Below are 26,413 nucleotides of genomic sequence, written 5' to 3'. Positions count from 1 at the left end.
TTGCTTTATATTCCCACTGTCATGTTTGAAGTTCATAGTCTGTGGAAGAGTGCTTGCACTCGGAAGCTCCCGCCTTGAATAGATCTTTGTTGGTCTTAAAGGGGCCACTGGACTCTGATTTTGTTGTGATACTTCAGACCAACACGGCTACACAACTATCCAGTAGGGTTTACAATTAAGTTAAAGTTAGGTACAGACAATTAAGAAGAAGAAAAAGAGTTGGTTCTTATATGCCGCTTTTCTCTATCCGAAGGAGGCTCAAAGCGGCTTACAGTCACCTTCCCTTCCCTCTCCCCACAACAGACACCCTGTGGGGTGGGTGAGGCTCAGAGAGCCCTGATATTACTGAAGAAGAAGAAGAGTTGGTTCTTATATGCCGCTTTTCCCTACCCAAAGGAGGCTCCAAGCGGCTTATAGTCGCCTTCCCTTTCCTCTCCCCACAACAGACACCCTGTGGGGTGGGTGAGGCTGAGAGAGCCCTGATATTCCTGCTCAGTCAGAACAGCTTTATCAGTGCCGTGGCGAGCCCAAGGTCACCCAGCTGGCTGCATGTGGGGGAGCGCAGAATCGAACCTGGCATGCCAGATTAGAAGTCCGCACTCCTAACCACTACACCAAACTGGCGGGAGGCAGTGGCCAAGACTGCATTTCAAAGCTTAGACCTCTTCTTGAGCCTCTCCACTTCCAGGCATGGAATCTGCCACCCTGTTAAAGTGATTGACAGGCAGGCTGGACTATGGGAATTTGGTAGACAGATGTTCTTGCAGTTTTCAATCGTCTGCAAAATCAGAACCACACAGTGAGAGGCTGATCTCTCCCTGAGTTCACTACATGTGCCACGGGGAACTCGAGTTAACAGTGTGCTCAGCAATACCCATGCCCCCCCCCCCCGCTCATCATGCCTGCCACCAAATAGTCCACCGAGGCTCCAGAAGTACCTGGTACTGTCGGAGGAAAGAGAGATCTGTTGTTTCATTGAGTGGGGTCGTTGATGACAGGACCTGGACATATGGGTTCAGTTCCGCAACGTAAGGAAGCACTGCCTCCGCCCTGAAATACAGTTTCCACTTGGATTATCAACTGGCCCACTGGGTCGGCCACACAAACAATTCAAAAACCTTCCAATTCCACCTGCTGACACAGATACACAAGCCTCTCCTAGGGAAGAGCTCAGGAAAATCTGCACCTTCTCATATTACCTCTTCCTGGATAAGAAGAAGTTCTTCCAACCCTCGTCTTTAGCGTTTGTTTTTGCTCTTATGACCGAGAAAAGGCCTAAGATGTTAATTGCAACAATTTTCCATAGCAACACTACTTGAAAAAGGCCAGGTTTCAGCACCCCACCAAGCACACAGAAAATAGGCTGCAGAGAGACAAATCTGCAGTATAACAATGCATGTTATAAATACAAAAATAAGTATGTTTGTTGCTTCTAGATGGCAGCGCAAAAATTGTACGAACCTATGTCTGCAATTCAGAACGTCGTCTTCACGAACAAAGAAGTTAGTTCCTAAATCCCATGACTTGCATTGCTGGGTATCATGAATGGTGAGAGCCTTCAGAAAGTATCATAAAAACAAGGTCAAAGTTTTACGCAGCAACTGCATAAAATGACAAACATGTGCTGTACAAGCTGTATGGCATATGATGATGATGCATTCATCAGTTTTGTTTATTTTCCCCAAAATATGGCTCACAGGAAATTCTTAAAAATAGTAAGTACAAATACCAAGCCACATGAACAGATGAACCCCAACTTCTGTTCTCCAAGCTGAACATTTCCAGGTCCCTCAGCCTTTCCTCACAGGGCTTGGTCCTTGGATCATCCTCATTTCTCTCCTCTGCCCCCTCTCCATTTTGTCCACGTCCTTTTTGAAGTGAGGCCTCCAGAACTGCAGCCAGGACTCCAGGCTTGGTCAGACCAATGCAGTCTACAGTGGGACTAGGACATCTTGTGATTTTGATGTGATGCCCCTGTTGATGCATTTGCCTTCTTTACCGCTGCATCACCCTGTCTGCTCATATTTAGCTTACAGCCCACAAGTATCCCAAGATCTCCTTCACGCCCCCTGCTACCCAGCAGTGTACCTCCCATCCCATGCAGTCGGCATGCTTCCCAGTTTTGTGACCCAGGTGTAGAACTCTGCACTTCCCCTGACTGAATTGCTGCTTGTTCTCATTTGTTCATTCTTTGCTTCTCTGCCTGCCTACTCCAACTAGCCAGTCAAATAATGACAAGGCTCATGGAAAAGACTGTAACCCTTTCCTATATGGCCAGGCTCCAAACCCCGAGAAAGAACCTGCATGTCACAGATATGCCTGCTTGCCAGGAGGACTAAAGAAGAGTATTACACAGTAGCATTTTGGTAGTATTGCACAGTTAAAACCTCCTTCACCACCACCCCTCCAAAAATAAGTCTTAAACTCATAATTATCACAAAAGCCTCTCTGGTTTCCAATGGAGTCAAATCCCAAAGACCCCAGAGCCCCCCCCTGTCCAGCAGCTCTTAACTGTCCTGGCTGCTCAGATCCAAGCAAGAACTCTCAATTATTTAAAGGGAATATCACTCCCTCTTTTAAAACAATTAGTCTTCGAATGAAACCCCCTCCCCTTACCTTTATTCCTGCAAGAACTATGTTCTTAGCTGAGAAGAAAAACAAACAGCATGAAGTTATGATAGAGTCTTATCTATTTAAACCATTTTATGCTCTTTTGCTACCCAACCTGGGATCCCCACGGCAGTGAACAATAAAACAACATTAAAACAAGCTTTACAATATATAAAATAACAATTTAGAACATTTAAATAACACCCATCAACACAGAGACCTTTGAACATGAGGATGCCCAACAAAACAGAAGTTGCCGGTCTGCCTGCCACCAAGTTGTAGATGGGCCAAGAAATAAATCAGGAGCCAGGGGAGGTGGAAGCAGAGTGGACTCGCGTGGCCCCTGCGGCCCAATTCAATCACAAGCTGGCCACAGTATGCCGCCCCAGTCATAGGTTCCGGCCCCATGTGGAGTGCACTGCAGCAGCCAAATGTAAATGTTACCGGAGCACAGACCACAGTGGCCAGATCCTTCTGCCCAGGAAAGATCTGCTTGCCCGTTGCAGCTGATGCTCCTGGCTCCTGCCACCATCTGCTGCCCAGGGGGAGCAGCACCCAGCTACCACCCTGCTCCTTTAAGTAGCCCCCTGCAGAACAGGAGAGAGACCTCAAACCGTGGCCCAATCCTGCCACCATTGTGCTGGGATTCAGTTTTAGACGGTTCGCCCTCATCCCAGAAGAAAAGTCCACAGCCATAATTGCACCACTGCTACTTAAATGACAAAGTTACCACAAAAAGACTAGACGAGGCATGTGGTTCATAAGCAGGTTTGGAGAAAAATCTGAAAAGGCTTGGGTTCCTGATCTGTTTTTTTCCTCCTCCCCACACCAGAGCAGCCAGGTCCCTCCCACACAGACCCCTCCCCTCCAGCACAGAAATGCTGGCTCAGCAACACCTGGGCCGCAGATCGCCAATCAGCCGGGCATCCGAAGGGAGCAGAGGAATGCTGAAGCTGCAAGGGATCAGGCAGCGAGGAGAGCTGGGGCAGAAGGAGCTCCCTGCTGTGGGAGACAGCCAGGGCCAGAGTCCCCCCCCCCCCTCATATTTTGCAGGCCCACTGCTCAAAATACGCAACCTTGAAAGCTGAACATCAGCCTGGCATTTAACTTTGGAGGGACTGGCTCCCACAGTCAAAGCAAACAGATCATGGTCTGATTCCTGGGCACAGGCCGCGCCACCCCATGCAGAGCTACTCCAGTCTAAAGCTATCATTTTCCATGGGGTCCTCACTCTAGGGCCACCTTTCTCCCACGTACTTCTGCTTAAGGCCCAAGAAAGCCCTTGCTGCCTGAAGTGGTGGGCGTGGCATGAGCAATGGGGTCTCCTTGAAAGCCACCCCTCAACGTTGGCATCCCAATGTCACCATTCAGGTGCAGAAGCCGATACTAGTCTTGTTTGGATAAGATTTGAAGTGCTTCTTCTAATGCTTGTTTGCAACCTGGAAGCTGCTTTCACTACCAGGGTTTGGATTTTTGTTGTGATTTGCCATGTGGCTTTCCAGCTCTTAGCATTGCTGCCCTCCTTACTGCCTGCTGCTGTAACCCTTTTAAGAGGCAGGCTGCAAGTTGATTTAAATAGATATGCTGTAAGCACAATAAACTTAAGCTGATGCAGATTATTTTAGCATGTTCACATAAGGAATGCATTACAGCAGGGGTAGTCAAACTGCGGCCCTCCAGGGGCTTCTGGGAACTGTAGTCCATGGACATCTGGAGGGCCGCAGTTTGACTACCCCTGCATTACGGAAAAGACATTAATAAGAGCTTTTGAAACATACCAATCTCCACTCCAAGACCCCCCATTCCGCTCAAGAACACACAGGACTGAGCCATCTTCTGCATAGCGGTGTCTCCAAGGACATACCTCTGCCGGCTACATACAAATGAGGAAAGAAAGAGTCATAAAAAGAACTTTAAAAGCTGTTCTAATTCCAAGATGATCAAACGGGGGGGATTAATCCGGCATCATAAAACGACCTTGAGAAAGAGACGCCTGCAAGTTGTTCAGGCAGGAGATGGCAGCCAAGGGATTCCCTTTGTCACTTGTTCCCCTGTGCTCAAGGAGGGTCCTTCCCAGAGGTCATAAACCTGTTCTAGGATGGGCCATCAGACACACCCTTTTGCTTCCTCCTGCAAATCACGGCATAGGAGGTGGCAGGGATGTATGTACGTGTGTGTAGAGGGGGCATAATTTCTTCATTTACCGTCCACCTTCCTCCCCAATTGGAACCCAAAGAAGATTACCTTGTTCTCCTCGCATCCATTTTATCCTCATAACAACAACCCTTTGGGGCAGGTTAGACTAAGCGTATGTGACTGACCCACAACCACCCAGAGAGGTCCCTTGGCAGAGCAGGGTCTCTGACTGGGACCACCCAGGTCCTAGTCTGACTTCTGCCTGCTTTACTCTGCCGGCTCCTGAGCAACCTCTCTACCCGGCTGATCTCCTTACCTGCTGACTCTTACCTGCGACAGTGGCATTGGATTAAAAATAAAACAACCCAAAAAGAAAGAGGGCTCGTTCTATTGCTCTGAAAACAGACGACGAGATTTCCATTGTCCAAAATGAGGTTTTGAATTTCATCTACTGGGGTTCTCTGATTTGTTTTATGCAACGCAACAAACAATAATACGCAAATGACAAGGGACAGCTTATATTCCAATAACCACCCGCGGCCCCTATCCGCGGATAGCTAAAGCCACACAGCGGCTCAACAGATGTTTAGAATCATAGAATCACAGAGTGGGAAGGGAATAATAGCGTTCTGCAACATTTGCAGAAAAATCTGACTTGGAACGCAGTGCAGGGCTGAAATCCTAAACCAAACTAAAAAAATGTTCTCTGTGCAAGTACAGAGGATGCACCTCCCTGCTGGGCCCGGCAGCACAGCACAACGACCCCGCTGGGCCTGGCAGTGGAGGCATGGCAGCCCAGGAGGGAAGGCTGGGCAGGGGGGAGACAAGAGCAACAGTTGGTGGGGGGGGGGGGGAGTCTCTACGGTCTGGCCCAGAGCAGCTCTGGGCAAGCCAGCAGAGACTCCCCCACCACGGCTGCTCTCGGAGAAGAGAGCTGAGAAAGGGGAGACGGCGATGAGTCACCCAGAGCTGATCCAAGTGAGTCTCAGTGCAAAGAGGCGAGGTGGGGAGTCTCTGCTGGCCCACCTGGCCCTGCTGCAGGTGAGCCACAGACAGCAACAGCCAGCGGAGGGGAGTCTCTGCCAGCTCGCTCAGAGCCACTCCGCGAGATCTGCAGAAAGCTGCTGGGCAGCCCAGGGCTCCATGCAGTGCTCAGCAAGACAGGGAGGGAGGGATGCCCCCTACACAAGTCTTGGGAGCCCCCACTTGTCTTCCAGAATGTCCATAACAAACAGCAGCTGTCCTGTTTCCATACTTTTAATGTCCTCCGTATTTCACCTGACCATCAGCCAGTGCAGACATAATGCTCCTGATCGTCTAACCATGATAAGGGATTCGCCAGGCATGAACCTTCCACTTCCCTTCTGCAGCACTGGCCCTGGTGCAGCAGTTCCTCCACACACAAGTTCCCCAGGCTACCCCATGTTTGTCCAGCACTCGTCCAAGGCCCTGTGATCTACAGGTAGCTGGGCCAAGATCATCCCCAAGCTTGACCGCAGAGTGGCTGCCTCTCAGGCCGCACTCAGACACTCTAACCCACCACTCCTCATTGGATTTGGGATTCTGCACACAGGCCCCAATGCGAACAGTCAGAAATACAAGCTGCAGCATGATGCCACCCCCCAGTGGAAACTTTGCTTTGGAGCTACCCAAACATAACATGAACCCTGGTTCAGATGTTCAGACGTGCCATAGCTGGCTCTGACAAGGCAACAGGGAGGTGGACATTGACTCTGTTCACTGTAAAAAGGTAAAGGTATCCCCTGTGCAAGCACCAAGTCCTGTCTGACCCTTGGGGTGACGCCCTCTAGCGTTTTCATGGCAGACTCAATACGGGGTGGTTTGCCAGTGTCTTCCCCAGTCATTACCGTTTACCCCCAAGCAAGCTGGGTACTCATTTTACCGACCTCGGAAGGATGGAAGGCTGAGTCAACCTTGAGCCGGCTGCTGGGATTGAACTCCCAGCCTCATGGGCAGAGCTTTCAGACTGCATGTCTCCTGCCTTACCACTCTGCGCCACAAGAAGCTCTTTATATTCACTGTATTTATAAACAATTTCTATCCTGCTTTTCTCCCAGAGGGACCCAAAGCAGCTCACAACGACGTTTGTTAAAAGACAAAGAACGGCCCCCTAAGAGCAAAGTGCCAGGGCAAGAAAAATGCTCTAAACAGCTTGGTCTTCCAGCTTTCTTGATATTCTCAGAAGACCGTTCCAAAGATTGGGGGGGGGGGGGGGGTTGGGGTTGTCAGTGCTGTTAAGTGGTAAAAGAGACCAGCGGCAATCACATACCTTGGACTGCACACAGAAAGCTTTCAGGGTGTACACAATGGAGACCTCCTCTGGGGAGAGATCACAATGAGTGAAAACTGCCCTGCTTGAAAACTGAGCAACTAGGACAGCACTGCAGAGAACAGGAAGCCGCCTGCATGCCCCACTCAAGGGAACCCCCTTCGGCAAGAATGCGCCAAGGACACATGCCTGTCTCTTTGCCTGTTTCCCTCAGAAGCATGCTGCAACATCACAGCAACTCAGGCAACATCAGGGCACGGGCACCCGTGGCCCGGCCAGGCTTCCAGACTGCAGGCCAGGAGTTAATTTCCCAGGTCTCCTGGCTCCTCTCTCTGCTCAGCACCAGGACCTGCAAGGGGGAGGGGCCATACGCAAGCAAACCGCGGTTAGGGGAACTAGAGGCATTATGTCTGCACGGGGCAAGGTTGGCCTTACTTCTAAGGAAGAAAACAATCCCTGGGCGACAGGCAGAAAGGAGGGATTCAGAGAGTGGTTACAACCACACAAGCGGCCCTGACGTTCCAGACGCTCAACACATTTGTGGTTCTGCCTCCCCCTCCCCAACACAGGCTCTTTCCGTGGCATAAAAGAGCCAAGTGACTCCCCCCAACGGCCATCTCCTTCCTTGATGAGTGCGTGCACTGAGGACACCAGCCATATCCCATATTAGTTTGAATGGAATTCCCATTTCAATTCAAAGCAAGTCAGATCCATCCTATTGGGAAAGCACATCTAACAGGGATCGAGGATTCGAGAATCTTACCTGTACAGAGCATCATCAATTTCCATGGAATCTGCTGCCATAACGAGATTTCTGCCTAGACTGGAAGACAAATCACAAAACAAACAGATCCACCGGTCAACAGAACAGCATCACCAAGCTCAGTCCTTATCAAGCCAATAAAGGGAGGCAGAGGGTTAGGGACAGAATGCCGTCCGACTGGGTAGCCATCACTGTAGATTTGGCCATTAGGGAAGTGAAAGCTGGTTAGACAAGCAGATGCTGCTTCAGCTCAAGCCCTCCTTATACCACTGGCTGAAGATCGACTTCTCCCGCCATGGGTTGGCTCAGACCATCTGGTCAAAGACCGTGCAAGGAAAGCTTGCAAGCCCAGGATTCTCCCCTTCCGTGATCCTGGCTTTGGCCTACAAACAAGCAAAGGACACTTTCAGACAAAAGAGGCTGGATATTGAACACCAGCAAGATACTGAGGAGAGAGGGAAAAGCTGCTTTCTTGATATCTGGCTGCCGTTTGATATCCAGACACCTAAAACTGAACCAAAATATTAGTACTTCTCTGCTCTCCAGACAGGAGACCTAATTCAGCACAGCCTGCCACTTGCAGGGGTGTCTCCATTAGGCGAATGCGCTCTGGCATGCTGCGGTGAACACCGAAGGCCAAGGCAGCCAGCGGCGCAGCATGGCAGGGGGGGAGGGATCACCAACCGGCACCAGTGCCCCTCCCTGCCAGGGTGCTGGCCGCCTCGGGCTTCGGTGCTCACCAAAGCAGCCAAAGTGACCCAGAGCAACCCTAGGAGGGGCAGATGGGGCTACTAACAGGTCTCACTTAATAACCCTGCTCTACGACTGGGAACGTATTTGCCATTAATTATTAATCTGGATATTTGTATGCCCTCTACTATGTTTTTTGAACTGGAGCTGAACCCAAAGCACTGATAACCTGATAACCTAATACTCAGGTAGTTATTATAACAAAGTTCTTGAATTTGCTAAGTACCTGCATTATACTGCATATCTGTTGGATGTTTTCACGAAACTGTTTACAAACTGCCCAGAGCCACCACTTCCAACTGGCTACGAATTGCTGGTCCCAAAGAGGCACGTTGGACCTCAACAAGGGCCAGGGCCTTTTCAGTTCTGGCCCCCACCTGGTGGAATGAGCTCCCCGAAGAGATCAGGGCCCTGCCTGAACTTCACAGGGTTCCTGAATTCCGCAGGGCCTGCAAAAGGGAGCTCTTCTACCAGGCTTCCACTTGAGGCCGACTGACCCATAACATCTACAGGTCCCGTCCCCCACCTAGACTGAGAGGTCAAACCTACCAAGGGAGTGTCAAAGTTATTGGTGTCGAAATACTGTTCTAGTTCTACTTGGTATGTTATTGTTGTTATATTGATACTGATACTGTTCCATGTAAATGTTCCGAAATTTTTTCTGTAAAGTGCCCAGAGCCGTAGGGAAGGACTGTATAAAAATTTAAATCAATAGATAGATAAATAAATGGATAAATAAATAGATAAGTGCATGCACATTGAAGCTTATACCATGAATAAAACTTGGTTGGTCTTAAACTGAGTTGCGATGGAATATAGCATTAATCAGGCAGGCTCTGCAGCTCACCCATGACACTCCTAGGTAAGTTAGACCTGCAGGGCTTGAATGCATGCTACTTATTGAATGTCCCCTGATTCCTGGCCAGAGTTCCTTTCTACAGCCCTGAACAGGCCAGCCACAATGAAGAGCTGTACAGGATGAGTTATGAAAGGTCAATCTTGTGCCAAGCAAGCTCTCTCTGCAAAGAACAATGGCCCACGGTTGATTCAGTGCCCATGGGGGAAAGCCCACTGAGAAAACAGCAGCTAACCAGAGCATGCTCAGAGTAACATCTCATGTCTTTAGAGAAGATTTAGTAAAATCTGGAGTTGTCTCATCTGATAGCATCTATGTAAACCAGTCATATCCTGTAATTCAGTGGTCCCCAACCTGCGGGCTCCCTCTCCCCGCCACCCCCGCAGTAAAAAACTTCCCAGGCGGCAAGCTTGCGGCCCGGGAAGCTTCTTACTGCGGGAGGGCAGGAAGACGGAATCAGGGCCGCGCCATGCACTAAGCATGCGCAGCCGGGCCGCGCATACACACATGCGCCATGCGCAGCTGAAATTACGTGTGCGCAGCACTTTTGTGCATGTGCGATAGTGCAGCGCATGCACAATTTTGGCCGCGCATGCGCAATGCACGGGCACAGCCTGCGCATGCACAATGCGCGGGCGGGGCAGTTGCCCTGCCGGTCCCCAGCCTCAGAAAGGTTGGGGACCACTGCTGTAATTCCTGAATCTCTCATATTCTGAGTTCTGTGAAATCGCCCCCACTCTTTTTTGGGAAACAATCTCTTAAAGTGAACTTATGAAAATGTTGAAAGGTACCAGGACCCAGTACCGAGCCCTGCGGCATCCCACTGCTCACCTCCCTCCAATCGGATGAAATACCAATGGCAACCGCTCTGGGTCCTGCTTTCTAGCCAGTCCCCTTTCCCCCTAACCGTCTGAAAATCCAGCCTGCAGCCCTCCGGGTTACCCACCAGAACACAACGGGGAACCCTGGCAAAAGCCTGACTGCAATCCAGGTCAACAACGTCAGCTGAGTGTTCAGGAGTTTCACTCCATCCTCTGACAGCAAAATCTGTATTTTAATAATGAAAGTGAGTCTTGCCTCTTCTGACTGCCATGAGGTATAGAGCTGAAGCAGGAAACGAGAGCAGTGTGAAGAAAAGATGCAAAGGCAGGTCACTTTACCCACCGTAGCCTGGATCCATCACATTCCCAGCGAACCACAAAGTTCAAAGGTTCTTTTCCTGCTTTCTCACAGTGAGCAGACTAAGCAAGGTTTTTGAGAAAATCAGGGCCTCCGAAGGAGATGCCATCTTGGGGGGTAGCAAACCAGGCTCCCATGCCCTGTTTCTCAAACACCATGCCCTGTTTCTCAAACTACCCTCAGGGGTAGTCAAACTGCGGCCCTCCAGATGCCCATGGACTACAATTCCCAGGAGCTCCTGGGAATTGTAGTCCATGGACATCTGGAGGGCCGCAGTTTGACTACCCCTGCCACCAAGACCTGCCTCTCCATCTGGCTCTTCAGAGAGCGCTAGAAGCTATGTGCCCTCCATGGACTGTATCTATGAAGTGACACGAAGGGCATTTATCGGTTGGTGTTGTCCTACACACATCACAACTCAGTCTACTGGTATCAGGGGGTCAGCAGCTCTTGTGTACTATTGTTTTGGTCAAGGTTTTACGATGGGCAGGATGCAGGACTTACTTTCCACCCAAATCCATGAGTAGTTCAACAGTGGGATGGGCTGCCTAAGGAGATGGGGAGCTCCTCCTCAACGGTGGTCTTCAAGCAGTGGATGGACAGATCCTTGAGGCTGATCCTGCACTGAGCAGGGGGTGGGACTAGATGGCCTGCATGGCCCCTCCCCACTCTAGGATTCTAGGAGTCTAGTTCAGCAGTGGGATGGGCTGCCTGAGGAGGTGGGGAGCTGCCCCTCACTGGCCGTCTTCAGGCAGAGGCTAGACAGATGCTTCCCCTGGATGCTTGAGGCTGATCCTGGCCTGAGCAGGGGGCTGGACTAGATGGCCTCTACGGCCCCTTCCCCCTCTGGGACTGCATGGGTCTCGTTCCGCCTGAGGAGGTGCCCCCCCTGGCTGGCGGTCAGTGGCCGGAGGCTGGTCCTGCCTGGAGTCGGGTCCTGCCCTGGGGGCTTGCGGGAGGGGGTCCCTCAGGAGGCCTCCCATCGTTCGCTGCCGCGCCCCAGGGAGGGAGGGAAGGCGCCGGGGCGGCTGGGCGATCTGGCCGGGACGGGGCCGGCTCCTCCCTCCAGGGGCGGCCGGGCGGCGAGGAGCGCCCCCCACCTACCCACCCACCCTCACCCCGCCCCCGCCGCAGCCTCCCCCCTCCTTATGCGCCCCCCCCCCTTACTTGTTCTGCTCGCGGTCCCCCCGCTCCGGGCCCCTGTCCGCCTCTGGGCCTGCGCGCGGCTCCGGCTGCCTCGGAAGCGCTTCCCGGCCGGCCTCCCTCCTCCCTCCTCCCTCTGGGCGGGGCGACGGGGGGCGGGGCGAGCCTTCCTCCGCGGGGGGCGGGGGCGAGGGCGGGGCCTCCATCTCTTCCGGTTCCGAAAGTGGGTCGGCCGAGGCCAGGCCGGGGGGGGGGGGGAGACCCGCCACGCAGGCCTCTGCCCGCCCCGATCCGCCGCTCTGGGGGAGGGGTGGGGGGTCCCGCCGGGGGGTCCCAGCTAGCCCCCCTCCCCCTCCCCCTCCCTGCTCTGGGGGGAGCTGACTGGCGCCCCCTCCCCAAGGGGCCCGGGGGTTCCCCAATAATGCCCTCCCCCCCTCGCCGGCAGAGGAAGGGGCATGGGAGTCCCGAGAAGGCCTGGCCAGAGGGCCGCAAAGGCAGAGCGGAAAGCAGAAGCCCCGCCTGAGGAAAACCAGCCAGGAGCCCAAAGGCCGAGTAGCAAAATAGATCCGAATGGAAATGCAAATGTTTATTGTTGCTCGAAGGAGATTAAAAAGGACAATTCAAGCCTGCAAGGCGGCGCAGGCAGTCTTCATGGTTGCAAGTGGTCAAACGGCATGTATGTACACACACAAGGGTACACTATGACAATACGGATGGGCCGGAACCCCTGGCCACAGCGACCCACGCGACGGTCACCTCCAGGTCACCTCCAGGCTGGACTTCTGCAACTCGCTGTACGCTGGCCTGCCCTTAGCCTTGACCCGGAAACTGCAACTGGTCCAAAATGCAGCGGCCAGGATCCTCACAGCGACACCTCGGAGGTCCCACATCCGGCCCATCCTCCAGCAGCTGCGGTGGCTCCCGGTTGAATTCCAGATCAGGCTTAAGGTGTTGGTTATCACCGTCAAGTCCATACGTGGTCCAGGCCCAGTATACCTGAGAGACCCCCTCTCCACCTACACTCCTCATAGAGCCTTGCACTCTACTACCTCCAACCTCCTGGTGGTCCTTGGCCCCAAGGAAGCCCGCTTGACCTCAACCAGGGCCAGAGCTTTCTCCATTCTGGCCCCCAGCTGGTGGAAAGAGCTTCCGGAGGAGATCAGGGCCCTGACGGAACCTAAACAGTTCCACAGGGCCTGCAAAAGGGAGCTCCTCCGCCAGGCATTTGGTTGAGGTCGACCCAAACAATTTTCTAATGTTACTGTTATGATCATGTTAAGTTATTATTATTATTATGTTATAACTGTTATCACCTGTGACTATATGTTATCTGTATCTTTTCCTGTTTCCTGTAAACCACCTTGAGCCCTCAGGGAGGGCGGTATATAAATATAATAATAAAATAAAAAAATAAAATATAATATGAAGGTCCCAATAATACAATAACTCCAGATGCAGAGTTCACAATAAAAACATCAAAATTGTCAAGAACCACCGAGTTCAGTCATGAGGAGGCACCCTCTGGGCTGAAAGGGACTTGATCTATGGTCATACCACCTACAACCATGGACATTGGCCGTGCAATATTGCACAAACTCGGGGGAATATATTTTAACTAAGGGCCAAGCCTCTTGCAGTCAGGAATACAATGGGTGCTAGATTAGGGGAGTGGAGTGGAAGAACTCTGTGGATGGCCTCTGCCTCCCACCCAGGACTTGGAAAGGCTGCAGGTTGTTAGAGAACTCACTGGCAGGGGCAGCTCTCCCTCTGCAGGGATCTGCAGCCTCCGAGCCTCAGAGGGAAGTGGAAGGAGGAGGGGGTGGTCAGGGGTGAGGGACATAAGGCAACGGGCTGGCTGCTGGACAGACAGGCAAGCTGGTTGGAGGAGGAGGCACTCAGGGGTGGGATAGCTGCCCTCAGTGGGTGTTAAGCAAGAGCCAGCCTTAATGTCGTGGTTAGGAGTGCAGACTTCTCATCTGGCGAGCCGGGTTTGATTCCACACTCCCCCACATGCAACCAGCTGGGCAACCTTGGGCTTATCACAGGTCTGATAAAGCTGTTCTGACTGAGCAGGAATATCAGGGCTCTCTCAGCCTCACCTATCTCACAGGGTGTCTGTTGTGAGGAGAGGAAAGGGAAGGTGACTATAAGCCACTTTGAGACTCCTTCCAGTAGAGAAAAGCAGCATATAAGTACCAATTCTTCTTCCTCTTCTTCGTAGTGGCATTTAAGCCATGAGACATGCTCCTCCTCCAAGCCCTTACCAGAAATGTGGAACAGATGTGGGATTGACCATCACTGATTTCCCCTCTTTTAAAGCATCCCGCCATTAGAGAAATGGCGAGCGAACTTTATGCAGACTAACGAGGTACAGCAGTGACCCCGATACAGACCAAGGTATCTGCGTGGGGCCTGACTGCTTGCCCTGTGCAGGAGAAAACCCCCTGTGAGAAGGAAGCTAATCTGTCTTGATTCAACTGGACAATGTTTATCCAGCAGATGGACAGAGCGGTCAATTAGAATGTATAAAAATCTGCATCTGGGGCAGCTCAGGGGACACTGAATTTTGGATGTGAGTCACTGTGTTATGTTTTGATTGCTGCAGCTATTGAAATGGTATCTTGAAAGAATTCTCTGACGTGGTGTGGTATGGAATTTCTTTCCAATAACAGGTGAAAACAAACCTAAACTCCCTAATGTTGTTTTGAATCTTCTTCATGTGCACGTAATAATAAACATTTGTATATTCATCTTCATATTTTTGGTTGCTCAGCCTTTGGGATCCTTAACTGAAGGATCATCTGGATATCACCCGAGAGGCTTTCACAAGCTATTTTGCAGAGAAAATATTGTCCCTTGACCTGGGCCTATCTGTCTGCTGAAGGCCTCTTGGCCATGTCAGGTTTCCATTGTGGGCCCCTGCATTAAGATCTAGCCCCAAAGAAGTAAAATGGTTCCACGTACCTAAATAAATCACCCTACTGAAGAGTAATAGAGTTTAGGAGGTGCCAGCCAATACAGCCTCATATATATACATATATATAGAACAACTGGCTATACAATACTATGTTTAGTATTCAGCTTATTGGCAATAGATTATGTAACTCCAGCCCATCAAACAACCCTCAATATACATTTACATGTTCAGGTTGTTGGGAACAGAAATAAAGCTTGATATAAATAAAAAGCTTATATATAATCAGCATACCTCCAATGTAAAGGAAACATGACAAATCACCACTAGTATTTAAACCTAAAGGTGCAAGAGTTTGTAGTTTGTGTGTACAAAACAACTGCTTTTGCAGGGCTCTGTTGACATCAACCAAATTGAAGGGATGACATTGAAACACACTCAAAAACCAAAAAGCAGAGGTCCTCCTTTTCAGAAACTCCCATTGTATAGAAGCTTGTATTGGCTGGCATGTCATAAACTATGTTACTCTTCAATAAGATGGTTTCTTTAGGTAGGTGGAGCAATTCTGTGTCAAGAAAAGGTAAGGTGCATGTTTTTAGTCTATTGCAAGCTGCCCATTTTTCCTGCCTGCCCTTCTTTTGCTTGTTCGATCGCCTCTAAACCGTGTGCCCCTTTTTGTCTGTTTCCTTTGTGCCTATGGACCACAGCAGCCAACTCTTTAGTTAGTCTTTGGCTACACATTATTAACCAATGAAGAAGTTTCTTGCTGTCTCCAGTGGACGGCTCCTTCTGGTCATGGGGTAAGATAGCTCTTGGGGCAGGGCCTTTGCTGTGATGGCACCACAGGCCCCTTGAGACCTGACCGTGCCAGCCATGTCTAAGCAGCCCAGATGCAAATGTTCTCTCCAATGTGCTTTTGTAATGCAGCCAATGTGGTTCTCACTGTATCCCTCCCCCCCCCTCCCCGAAACATGAGTACGGAAACCCTGCCTCAGACTGTTTGAGCCAAGATAGACACAGACTGGCGGGAGGGGGGAGCTTGGGAACATTTAGCCATCAAAATTGGGACCCTGCATTGCTACAGTCTGAGAACTGCTGCTCCATCCCCATCTTGCTCCTGGCATTGGTCAAGAGTGACTTAGCTCCTTCCTTTGCCATTGATTCTGAGGGAGCTCTGGGGACAAGGCAAACAAACACACTAAAAATCAGGGTGTTCCGGAGTCACCCTGGCAGCTCCCGTCTAAATAGGCCTGTCCTCCTCCAGGATGACACTGCTTGACCCAGCATTCATTCTGCTGGTGCAGAAGTCTATTCACAGCTTAGGCAGAAGTTCTTTCTTCTTCCTCTAGACACAGGCGCTCTTTCATTGTAGTTCCTGCCCTTGTCCAGAGAGCCAGGCATGGAAGCAATGACGAAGGGGGGCAGATTCAGATTAAGTATGACATTCTGAGAAAACATGTGACTTACATCCAGCAGTGACCTTTGAAGAAGAAGAATTGGTTCTTATATGCTGCTTTTCTCTACCCAAGAGTCTCAAAGCGGCTTCTAATCCCCTTCCCTTTCCTCTCCCCACAACAGACACCCTGTGAGGGAGGGGAGGCTGAGAGAGCCCTGAGATTACTGAAGAAGGAGAATAGTTGGTTCTTAGATGTTGCTTTTCTCTACCCGAAGGAGTCTAAGAGCAGCTTCCATTCACCTTCCCTTTCCTCTCCCCACATCAGACACCCTGTGAGGTGGGTGGGGCTGAGAGAGCCCTGATATTCCTGCTCGAACCGCTCTGTCAGCGTTGTGGTGAGCCCAAGGTCACCCAGCTGGCTGCATGTGGGGGAGGAGCAGGAAATCAGACTGTCTGATCTCCTGTATCTTCAAATTTGAATTCGTAGTTATTGGGAAGGTTCATCTGGGTGACGGTGAGCCCTTTCCCCTCTTATTGCTCTCCCCATCTAAATATTCCACACACAGAGGCTTTTTGTCCCAGTGGTGCCCAGATGTTGCCCCTATCAGACTGGGGGAGGATTTATATTCAGAAAAGTGGGTGGGGGATTAATCTCCTTCCCCCTCTATTGCCATTAGCATCCAGAACAAATGTACCCCTTCCCCAGCTGCTATTGCCAGAAACTTGAGGGCATCTGCTCATAGAGGGCCTAGCTATGCCCTTTGAGTGATGGCAGAACTTTATAGAAACTCTGGGGGAACATACAATTCGCCACTAACTGGAAGTGTCCCTATATCTTGCATTGGGCAGCCGATCCCGGTGTGAGAGGCTAATCGGAATCAAAAAGGCATACTGCTTGATGCACTTGCAGGGCAGTGCTAAGAGCACTTTCCTGGGAGTAAGAGAGGAGACTCCTGGGCAGCCTGTGGCCCTATCTGAACGTCAGCGAGGGCCTCCTTCGGCCTCCTTTGGAGTGAGCCTCCGGGAAGGAGTTCTTGTACGGCTGCAGCCCCGGAAGGAAGCCCAAGCCGCCCACCCTGCTCTTGGAACTGCAGGCCCAGCAGAAGAGGCCAGTCTGTGCCAAGGATGGGATGGGGCAGACCGTAGCAGCCATGTTCCATGCTCTGAGCAGCAGAGTCACACTTTGGCCTCCGAACAAGCCCCCATATCATTAGGGCAAAACCAATACACCCATAGGGCCTCGCTGGCTGTTGAGGAGTCTGCATCCTTCCCTTTCTTTGTGACATCTCAGAGCAACGCTGGTGGGTTGGGTGCTCCCATACTCGTAATGCAGTGCCTCCGGCATGACCCCCAGACTGCCCGGGCGGCTTTGGCCTCAGAGCCCCGTTTGGGCAGCAATCCAGTCTCGATAGTAGGTCACCCGCGTGTAGACACCTGGCTTGTTGGGCTTGGCACATTCGTCCCCCCAGCTGACGATGCCGACGAGGTACCACATGCCTCTTGTGTCAGGAGTCACCAGCGGGCCGCCAGAGTCGCCCTAGGGGAGAAAGAGGGCATCCTAAATGTGCAGAAACAAAATAGCCACAAGAGCAGAACCCTGCTGTTCCCCGGGGGCACCATCAAGCTGAAATCTCTGGCTTTTCAGAAGGAACTCTGTCCTGGTGCCTGCCAAGGGGCTTCCCGCCCTGTGCTTCCCCCTCTTTGATACAGCCAAGTCAGTCCATTGAAGCCTGCTGGACTCCTCCATTCGGACAGAGGGACACATGAATGGGAAAGGAGTCCTCAGTGCCGGGTCAGTTTGCGGACCAGCCAGATGCCCCCCAGACTCACCTGGAGGCAGTGACGGAACAGCTCCAGAGGACCCAGCTGAGGCTAAAGCACCAACTGTGATGAGGGTGGCCCTGTTGCCCATTCTGGAGTATGTTGGTGGTGGCAGTAGGTTAAAAGAGCCCGTCCTTCACAGACCCCACGTAGTGGAGCAGGGCAGCACCCTGGATAAAGACTTCTACCATCACCGTTTCACTGGGGTGGGGGGCATAGCAATGATGGAATTGGACATACAGCCCTTCCCTTGTCCCTTGTAAAAATAATGTACGGTTCATGTTAAGTGTTGCCCTTAAATGCTTCATCCTACCGGGCATTTTTAAAATATGAAGTGAGGCAGGGCTAGAAGGCATCAAAAATGGGGGCCAATTATTTAAGTGCACACAATCCCAAAGCCAGGGGGAAGAAGAAGAGAGAAGGGAGATCTGATAGCAGAAGAATCCCATTGCAGAGGGGGTACCCGAGGGCTTCCAGACCGACAAGGGGCCAGGTCTGGGACGGGCAGGCTTAGTCTCCTGGAGCTGGTCTGGAAGGACTTCGGCGTACGAAGGGGGCTTAGCCGAGACAGCAGGGGGATGACTAAGCCTCAGGGGGTCCCCTGGGAGTCGGGACACTTCTTTGTTCCAGTGGTTTGTTCCAGGACACTTCTTGGTTCCCCTCCCACCCACCCACCCCAAAAAAACCCGGCAGGGAGCCAGCCATTCCTTCGGATGATGCCCGGCCTACCTGACAGGAATCTACTCCTCCTTCCAGGTACCCCGCGCACAGCATTCCAGGTGTGATGGCCCCATTGTAGACCTCTTTCCTATTGCACGTCTCTGAGTCAATGAGCCCCACCGTGGCTTGTTGGAGAACATTCGGGGTCTCACCTGAAAAACAAGTGCTGTAAGTATCCACAAGGTATTTGCCATATCCAGAGCAAGGCCCCAGAGACCCTTTTATCACATGCGGTGGAAGACCCCCGTTGTTGGAACAGGCCTGTCTGGTGTGCCGGGAAGAAGAGAAGAAAAGCCTGCAGGGGCCTGTTAGGCAGGAAGGGGAGGTCAGGCCCCCCTCTCCTGTCAGGGGTCCTGCCTGGTCTGTCCCCAGAGTGCCACTGGTAGGGGCCACTTCCTGCTTCTTCTCAGAGGCCATAGTCCAGACGCTCTCTCTCTCTGCTAGACAGCGGCCTGTCTCTCCTCTGCACTATCAAGTATGTTAATTCCTAAATAAACTTTTATCTAGTCTTTCATCAGGGTGTGTGACCGCAATGTGTTATTGACTCGGCCAACACAAATGCAGTTCAGTCTTTGCCAATGATTCTGCCAGGACAGCAAAACAAATCTTATAATCATGGAGTGATGGCAGTTTTTTCTCCAACGGGGGGTGGGGGGTGGGCTTCATCAGTACACCTGCGCAAATTGTTCCCAATGGCAACAGACCTCACCGCTGGTCTGGACCGGACTGGCCCCCTTGGGCCTCCACACTTTGACCTTGGCAAGGTAAAAGGTAAAGGTAAAGGTCTCCCCTGTGCAAGCACCGAGTCATGTCTGACCCTTGGGGTGACGCCCTCCAGCGTTTTCATGGCAGACTCAATACGGGGTGGTTTGCCAGTGCCTTCCCCAGTCATTACCGTTTACCCCCCAGCAAGCTGGGTACTCATTTTACCGACCTCGGAAGGATGGAAGGCTGAGTCAACCTTGAGCCGGCTGCTGGGATCGAACTCCCAGCCTCATGGGCAGAGCTTTCAGACGGCTGCCTTACCACTCTGCGCCACAAGAGGCTCTTGGCAAGGTAAGTCCAGTCAAAAGCGCAGGAGGGGCCACAGGGGCCGTGAGGACCGCCCGCCCTTCTTGTGGTGAACGATCTGCAGAGTTGCTTACCGTCATTACTGAGGGCTCCCCACCCCGTCACAACAGCGTCTATATTGTAGGGGAACCTCTCGGTTGCGTCAGGAAGGCAGACGTGGTGCACCGCCCTTGTGAACTCCACGCGCTGAGCCAACTTCACAACCGCAATGTCATGTTCATGGGCTGGATATCGGTACTTCTCGTGAACAATAATGCTCTTCACAAAGCGTACCATTAGAGGTGGGTCTAAGTAGGTTCCGAAGCTGACAGTCCATTTGTGTGGCTCCCTCGCCCTGGGAAAGAAAGTCACGGAGAGGTTTGACGGCTCTTAGTTGGACAGTCACTTCAGCTCTCTTCCCTGGTATGATTATTATCCCCCACCCTACCCCCGTTTAGCTCTTCAGGAGAGCTGCTCGTGAAACAGAACGGAGGTGCATCAATAGAAATAAACAGAGCAAATAATTAAGAGACACATGATCTTGGTGAATTACTAAAATACCAAAACTGCTTACAAGGAAAATATTTCTGGCAAATCATGACAACCTCCTGATGAGCTGCTATGTAATTCCTTCCAACATTGGACAAGGCAGTCAAGGATATCTCCATTTCTTGCATCAGTCCAACTTGCACATCGGGGCCCCCAGACTTTGGGAGAATTTCTGGAATTTACCACTCCAGCACACATGCTGGGTGCAGCCACCCAACGTGTGTGTGTCTGTGTGTGTGTGAATATGGACGGATGTTATTGGCAATTGAGAATCAACGGATCACGAGTGCTCCATCCCGCTGATTCTCTCCTGAAGTCGTTTGATGTTTCATGGGAAAGAAGCTTTCATGGACCAAGAGCACTTCCTGTTTTCTGACTGCCCATACAGTGCAGCAATGAGAGTGTGGGATAAGCATCTGGGAGACCCAGCAGGTTTGAATCCACTCTCTGCCTTAGCAGCTTTCTGGGTAACCTTGGGCCAGTCAGACACTCTCAGCCTAGCCCACCTCACAGGTTTGTTGTGCAGATAAAATGGAGGAGTGTTAAGTAAGCCATTCTGGGCACAGTTGGGGAGAAAGGGCACATAAAGTATAGAAAGAAATTTGTGCTAAGCAGCAATCTTCACGAGGATCAGCAGCTTAGGAAACCTTTCCCCTCCAGCCTCTCCCTCGCCGCACAAGCGTATTTCCACCAGTGGGCAAAAGATGAACGTTCTGGGCAAGAAGCTTCTGTGGCTGCTTTTGGGAAGGGGGGGAAAGCAGAAGACAACGGCCTCCCCGAGAGCGACTCTCATTTGGGTGTGGGTGCTCTGCAGAGCAGCCCTTTTGTTCTACGTCACTCCGAAAGGGCCGTCGCACGAGGGCCTCTTCTGCATTTCTCTGACTGCTTCCCCACAAGAGCCGGAGAGACTTCGGACGGGTGGCCCCAGAGGGCCTCGTGGGCTTAACGTCGTGCTTCAGCCAGCGCTTGGCCAGCTGGCCAGCCCCTACTGCAGAGGACCCGTTTGGGAACTTACTCTTTAAAGCAGTGTGCTGCAGAGACCAGCCACGTGTTGCTGATCATGGTGGCGCCACAACGGTGGATGTTGTTCCGCTGCAGACTCGCCTGCCACGGCCACTCCCCCGAGCCCAGGCTGCTGGCTCCTCCGGCGACTCTTGCCATGGACATGGCCGATCTGTTATGCCGCAGCCCGCAGACTGTTTGTACGCAGGAAGGAAGGAGCTGAGATGTCTTAAACGTGCCTCGTACCAACCTAGCCTTGGATCACTCAGAACCAGGCAAACTGAAGAAGAGCTTTGCCCTTCACTGCAAAACCAGAGAGGGTCTTGACGTGAGCCCTTGGTGCAGACTCGTAGCTCCAGCACAGTAACAGAACCCCGGGAGTTTGGCAGTTGCCCACCTTGCTTGAGTCTGACTAGCACTGAACCTTCTCCTTGCCTTCCTGCTGGAGTCTGCTGGTTTAGCAGCAGCTCCTCCTAGGCCAGGGTATAAACTGCGCGGAGCTTTTATTCCAACCCCAGATCGATTCAGTCCCTGCCCTCTACACAGAATGCGATTTCCATTTGGATTTGGGGCGATTTAAATTTTCCTTCTGCAGTAAGGATTGATCCGGAGTGACCCTACCTTTATTGTGCAATATCTCAGACTGCTTTTAATCCTGAATATCCAGCTTGGGAAAGAAAGCTCAGTGGTAGAGAAGCTCTGATAGGCTAAACCTGGTCATGTGACACGCTTGCCTTAAAGGAAAAGCCCCTAATTTCTCTCAATTTCTGTCGGTCCTGGATTTTTCCTCCCTCCTCTGCCTTTTTCGATCCTCTCCCCCTCCCCTCCAAGAAAAGAAAGAGGGTCCCTGCTTGGCTCCTCTCCCCCCACCCTTCAAGAAAAGAAAGAAAGAGGCTTGGCTCCCTCCCCCCTTCTGAGCCTCCCTAACCACGTGCAGAAGACTTTCCTGTTTCAGTGGGGGGGGGGGAGGAAGAATCGAGTTCAAAGCGATTTGAATTCAACAGGATTGACAATGGAATAAAAAAAGTAAGTGCAGACTCTGCCCTAGTCTGCACACAATAGATAATGCACTGTCAATGCACTTTAGAAGTAGATTTTCCTGTTCCGCACAGGAAAATCCAGCTGCCGAAGCACATTGAAAGTGCATTATCCTCTGTGTGTAGAATGGGCCCTAGTCAAAGGGCATCGAGAGGAGCTCTTCAGCCAGAGTGATGGAGCGTATCTTTGGAACGGCCATGTCCATCACACTCCCAAAGAGTACTAAGATCTAGCAACTGGCTCGGGGTCCCCAGCCCTGAAGAAGTGAAATTGGCCTCAATCATTGCCAGGGCATTTTTGGTCTTGGCCCCAACCTGGTGGAACTGCCGAATGAGATCAGGGCCCTGGGGGACAATCAGTAAGACAGAGTTGTTCTGCCAGGCCAATGGCTGAGGCCTAGAAACAGCACAGTTTTAAAACTGTTATTATGCTTAACTAGCTTCAAAGCCTGTTCCTAAGAAAGGGTCCCTCCCCTGGCCCCTGGCCAGGCAACTGAAGGTGGCTTTGGGCCGCAGCTCGTAGCCAAATCAAGTGAGGCGGGTGGGGGCTGGGCAGCTCATTAGCAGGGTCGACAAAGCTCCTTAGCAGTCAGGTAGTCAGCTCCTTAGCAGTTCTTAATGAGCAATCCGCAGGCCGGGAGGCCCTCGTCAGCAGGCCCAGCCTAGCAGGCCAAGAGGCCCTCATGAGGAGGCCCTCCACCACGGTCCTTTGCCCAGGGCCTCTCCTCTGACCTGTTGCTGGCTCCAGGCACTGAGGCATCTGAGAGCAAAGAGGCTAGAGTTGGGCAAAGCTGGCTGCACCCTGATTGGCCCTATTCCAGCTTGGACAGCCGGACACGTCCCACCCCCAGGCTATTTCATAAATATATAGAGGAACAACAATGGATAAGGATTGTTGTATTTTCAATTTTATTTTAACCTGTCTTGAGCCCACTGGGGAATAGCAGAGAAAAAATCTAAAATCAAACAGAGTGTTGAAGGGGAAGCCCTGGGGAAGCTTGCTGGGGGACCATGGGCCAGGCACACCCCCTCAGCTGAGTCTCACTCACAGAGCAGTTGTGAGGAGGAGAAAAGGAGAGGAGAACAAGGGGGGGAGGCAGCTGGTTATGATGGAAGTGGATCAATAAATCCATGGTGAGTCTTATTCTATGAAGAAATGATTCTTGCACATGACTGTGCATGACCCTTAAGGACCGGTTTTCCATAATCACTGTAGAATTACGGGGCAACCCAAGCCTTGTAGGCTCACAGGTCTTAAAAGTGACCCCGGACACAAATACTGCCCTGCTCACAAACATGAAGCCATTAAACTTACAGTCTCTGAAGATACTCTCAGCTGTCTGCCTCTTCATATCTAGAAGAAAGGAAGGAAATGGGTCAGACACCCACTGCAAGGGTTATTCCAAGTTGAGAGCTACCCGATCACAAACGCAGGCAGGTCATATGATGTGACTCAGGCTGTGAACCCCGGTTTGTCACCCAACCTCCCAGTACTGAATCAGGACTGATGGTTTTCAAGAAATGTGCGGAGAAAGGGGCACGCAGCAAGCAAGTGGATGTGTTTTCCTTTAAGCATTCCCTGCTCACAATTCCCCCTGGAAGCAGGAGACCTGCATGGGCTAAAACACAGTGACATCTCCTCAAAGAACCCTGGGAACTGCAGCTCTCCAAGGGAATCAGGGTGGGTTGCCTGAAAACCCTCACCACCTTACCTGACTCTATTGTTGGGCTGATGTTACACCCATCCACACATTCCGTACTAGATCAAAGTTGTGTGAAGCAGCCCCCCCTCACTGGTGGTTATTAAACAACACCTGGACAGATCTTTCTCCTGGATGTTTTAGGCTAATCCTGCATTGAGCAGGGGGGTGGGACTACATGGCCTGGGTGGCGCCAACCATGACGGATTGGTTTAACGGTCATGTTCCATAAAATCTACCTTACTGTTCAGTTGCATGTAAACTGTACGTATCAATATAGATGTAAGCCCTTTGTATATATCCCCTTTTATCTAAGGATCGTAACCTGTGGTGTGTGGGTTTTGTAGTTGAGGCCGCTTTGAATTAAGTTTTGTAGATGACGTTCCAAAGGGAGGGGCTATTCCCCCCCCCCCAAGCGGGTATAACTCCTTGCTTCACTGCTGTGAGTCAGAACTGACAATGTGTGTCCAAGGATTCTTGCTCTTCTGAATACAGAACTCTTGTTTACAAAAACAGGGTTGCTTATTTCTGAGTCGAAGACCCTGACAGTCTTCCTTGCTTACTGGAACCCCCTAATCCAAAACAGCACTTCATCATTAACTGAGTGCTCCCCAAGAGGACCCAAGGCCAGGATTCTGCGCTAAGCCTAGGGCTTCTCCACATCCTCAGCTCACCCCTGCTTCTCTGAGGACTTTCCCCCGTCCTGCACCTGTTGTACTCCTTGTAGTGGCTGATTCCATATCAAACCGCTTTATCTCCAGCATATCTCACTGCAGATGGAAATAAAGCTGTTTGGTGTGGAATATACCACTAGAGGGAGCAGAACACACATGGGTTGGGGGGGGTGGAAACTCAACAGCAGCAAAGGAAGTTGGAGGTTTCTCGGGTGCTTTCAAAAACCGATATTACGTGCTCACCGATTATTGATATTGGGATGCTGTGAGCAGTCCCGGGATTTCAGTTTTACAGAGATGGCTGCTTACAGTTTTTCTCTCTGTGCACATCTGGATGTCTATAAAAGGTATCCCCTGTGCAAGCACCGGATCATGTCTGATCCTTGGGGTGACGCCCTCCAGCGTTTTCATGGCAGACTCAATACGGGGTGGTTTGCCAGTGCCTTCCCCAGTCATTACCGTTTACCCCCCAGCAAGCTGGGTACTCATTTTACCGACCTCGGAGGGATGGAAGGCTGAGTCGACCTTGAGCCGGCTGCTGGGATTGAACTCCCAGCCTCATGGGCAGAGCTTCAGACTGCATGTCTGCTGCCTTACCACCCTGCACCACAAGAGGCTCCTGACAGATTATCATATCACCTGATAAATGTTTAACTTTAAAAAGAATGAATTAAATCAGCTCCCACCCACTGAGGAAACCCCGAGCGGCTGACTGCCCGCCCCCCAGGAAAGCGCCCCGCAGGGTTCAAGTTCCCGCCCGCCCCGCACAGAGGCCACGCCCCCCGCCCGGCAGACCCCCGTATCTCCCTTATGGTTATTATTGCTCCCTGCCTCCCTCCAAGGGACAACCGCCCAAAGACGAAGGGAGCAATCATTTAAATTTTATATCCTGCCACTCTCGGCAAACTGGCTCGCTGGGGGTTCCGTATAAAACACCACAATACGATGATATAAAACTCATCCCCCATACAATTTTAATCCATAACACGGCAGCTGGTAAAACAGTCTCAAAAATCCCCCTCCCTGAAGTCCTGGTAGCTCTCAATCTAAATGGTCCTGAGGCAGATCTGCAGTACTTCCACGGAAGCCACCCTGGAAAAGGGGGGGGGGCAGGATCTTCCGGCTCTACCCTCAGCCAAAAGCCTGGCGGAAGAGCTCCGTTTTGCAGGCCCTGCGGAAATGGGACAGCTGCAACAGGGCCTTCCACTCTTCTGGGAGCTCGTTCCACCAGGCAGGTTCCACCAGGACTGAAAAGGCCCTGGCCCTGGTCGAGGCTAGGTGAGAGCCAGTTTGGTGTCGTGGTTAGGAGTGCGGACTTCTAATCTGGTTCATGCCGGGTTCGATTCTGCGCTCCCCCACGTGCAACCAGCTGGGTGACCTTGGGCTCGCCACGGCACTGATAAAGCTGTTCTGACGAGCACTGATATCAGTGCTCTCTCAGCCTCACTCACCCCACAGGGTGTCTGTTGTGGGGAGAGGAAAGGGAAGGCGACCGTAAGCCGCTTTGAGCCACCTTCGGGTAGGGAAAAGCGGCATATAAGACCCAACTCTTCTTCTTCTTCTTCTAGGTGTACCTCCCGTGGGCCAGAAACCACCACCAATTTCATACCCGCCCTGTGGGGGCATAAGGAGATAGGCGGTCCCTCAGGGTAGACCGCCAATGGCCTTAAGGGAAAGTCCTAAGAAGGTAAGTCCTAACTTGACTTGGTACTCAACCGGTAGCCAATGCAGCTGTCTCAGCACTGGCAGGATGTGGGCCCTCCATGATGCAGACTGTTCAAGCCCCAGCTTGGCACAAATCCCGACAACTGATAAAGACTTGC

At 51.7% G+C, this 26,413-nt stretch overlaps 2 protein-coding genes across 2 annotated transcripts in view; both read right to left on the bottom strand.

Annotated features, from left to right (window-relative positions):
* The window catches only part of UBA6 (ubiquitin like modifier activating enzyme 6), a 44,079-nt gene extending 32,208 nt beyond the window's left edge, over window positions 1–11,871 (bottom strand). The window contains exons 1-6 of the mRNA XM_077302875.1: window positions 11,752–11,871; window positions 7,800–7,859; window positions 4,389–4,483; window positions 2,617–2,645; window positions 1,462–1,556; window positions 939–1,050 (exon numbers count right to left, since the gene is read on the bottom strand). Coding sequence (XP_077158990.1) covers window positions 939–1,050; window positions 1,462–1,556; window positions 2,617–2,645; window positions 4,389–4,483; window positions 7,800–7,840 — 372 coding nt within the window. The 5' untranslated portion in view covers window positions 7,841–7,859; window positions 11,752–11,871. The remainder of the gene's footprint in view (window positions 1–938; window positions 1,051–1,461; window positions 1,557–2,616; window positions 2,646–4,388; window positions 4,484–7,799; window positions 7,860–11,751) is intronic.
* A 5,340-nt stretch (window positions 11,872–17,211) lies between these two features.
* LOC143820175 (transmembrane protease serine 11C-like) overlaps window positions 17,212–26,413 on the bottom strand; it is a 50,584-nt gene continuing 41,382 nt past the window's right edge. The window contains exons 6-10 of the mRNA XM_077302642.1: window positions 23,532–23,570; window positions 21,193–21,373; window positions 19,724–19,983; window positions 18,588–18,730; window positions 17,212–17,574 (exon numbers count right to left, since the gene is read on the bottom strand). Of these exons, the coding sequence (XP_077158757.1) occupies window positions 17,413–17,574; window positions 18,588–18,730; window positions 19,724–19,983; window positions 21,193–21,373; window positions 23,532–23,570 (785 nt within the window). The 3' untranslated portion in view covers window positions 17,212–17,412. The remainder of the gene's footprint in view (window positions 17,575–18,587; window positions 18,731–19,723; window positions 19,984–21,192; window positions 21,374–23,531; window positions 23,571–26,413) is intronic.

The sequence above is a fragment of the Paroedura picta genome, chromosome 11 (assembly GCF_049243985.1).
Source record: "Paroedura picta isolate Pp20150507F chromosome 11, Ppicta_v3.0, whole genome shotgun sequence".
NCBI lineage: Eukaryota > Metazoa > Chordata > Lepidosauria > Squamata > Gekkonidae > Paroedura > Paroedura picta.
The sequence above is the reverse complement of the archived record's forward strand: the minus strand, read 5'-3'. Positions and strand labels throughout refer to the sequence as shown.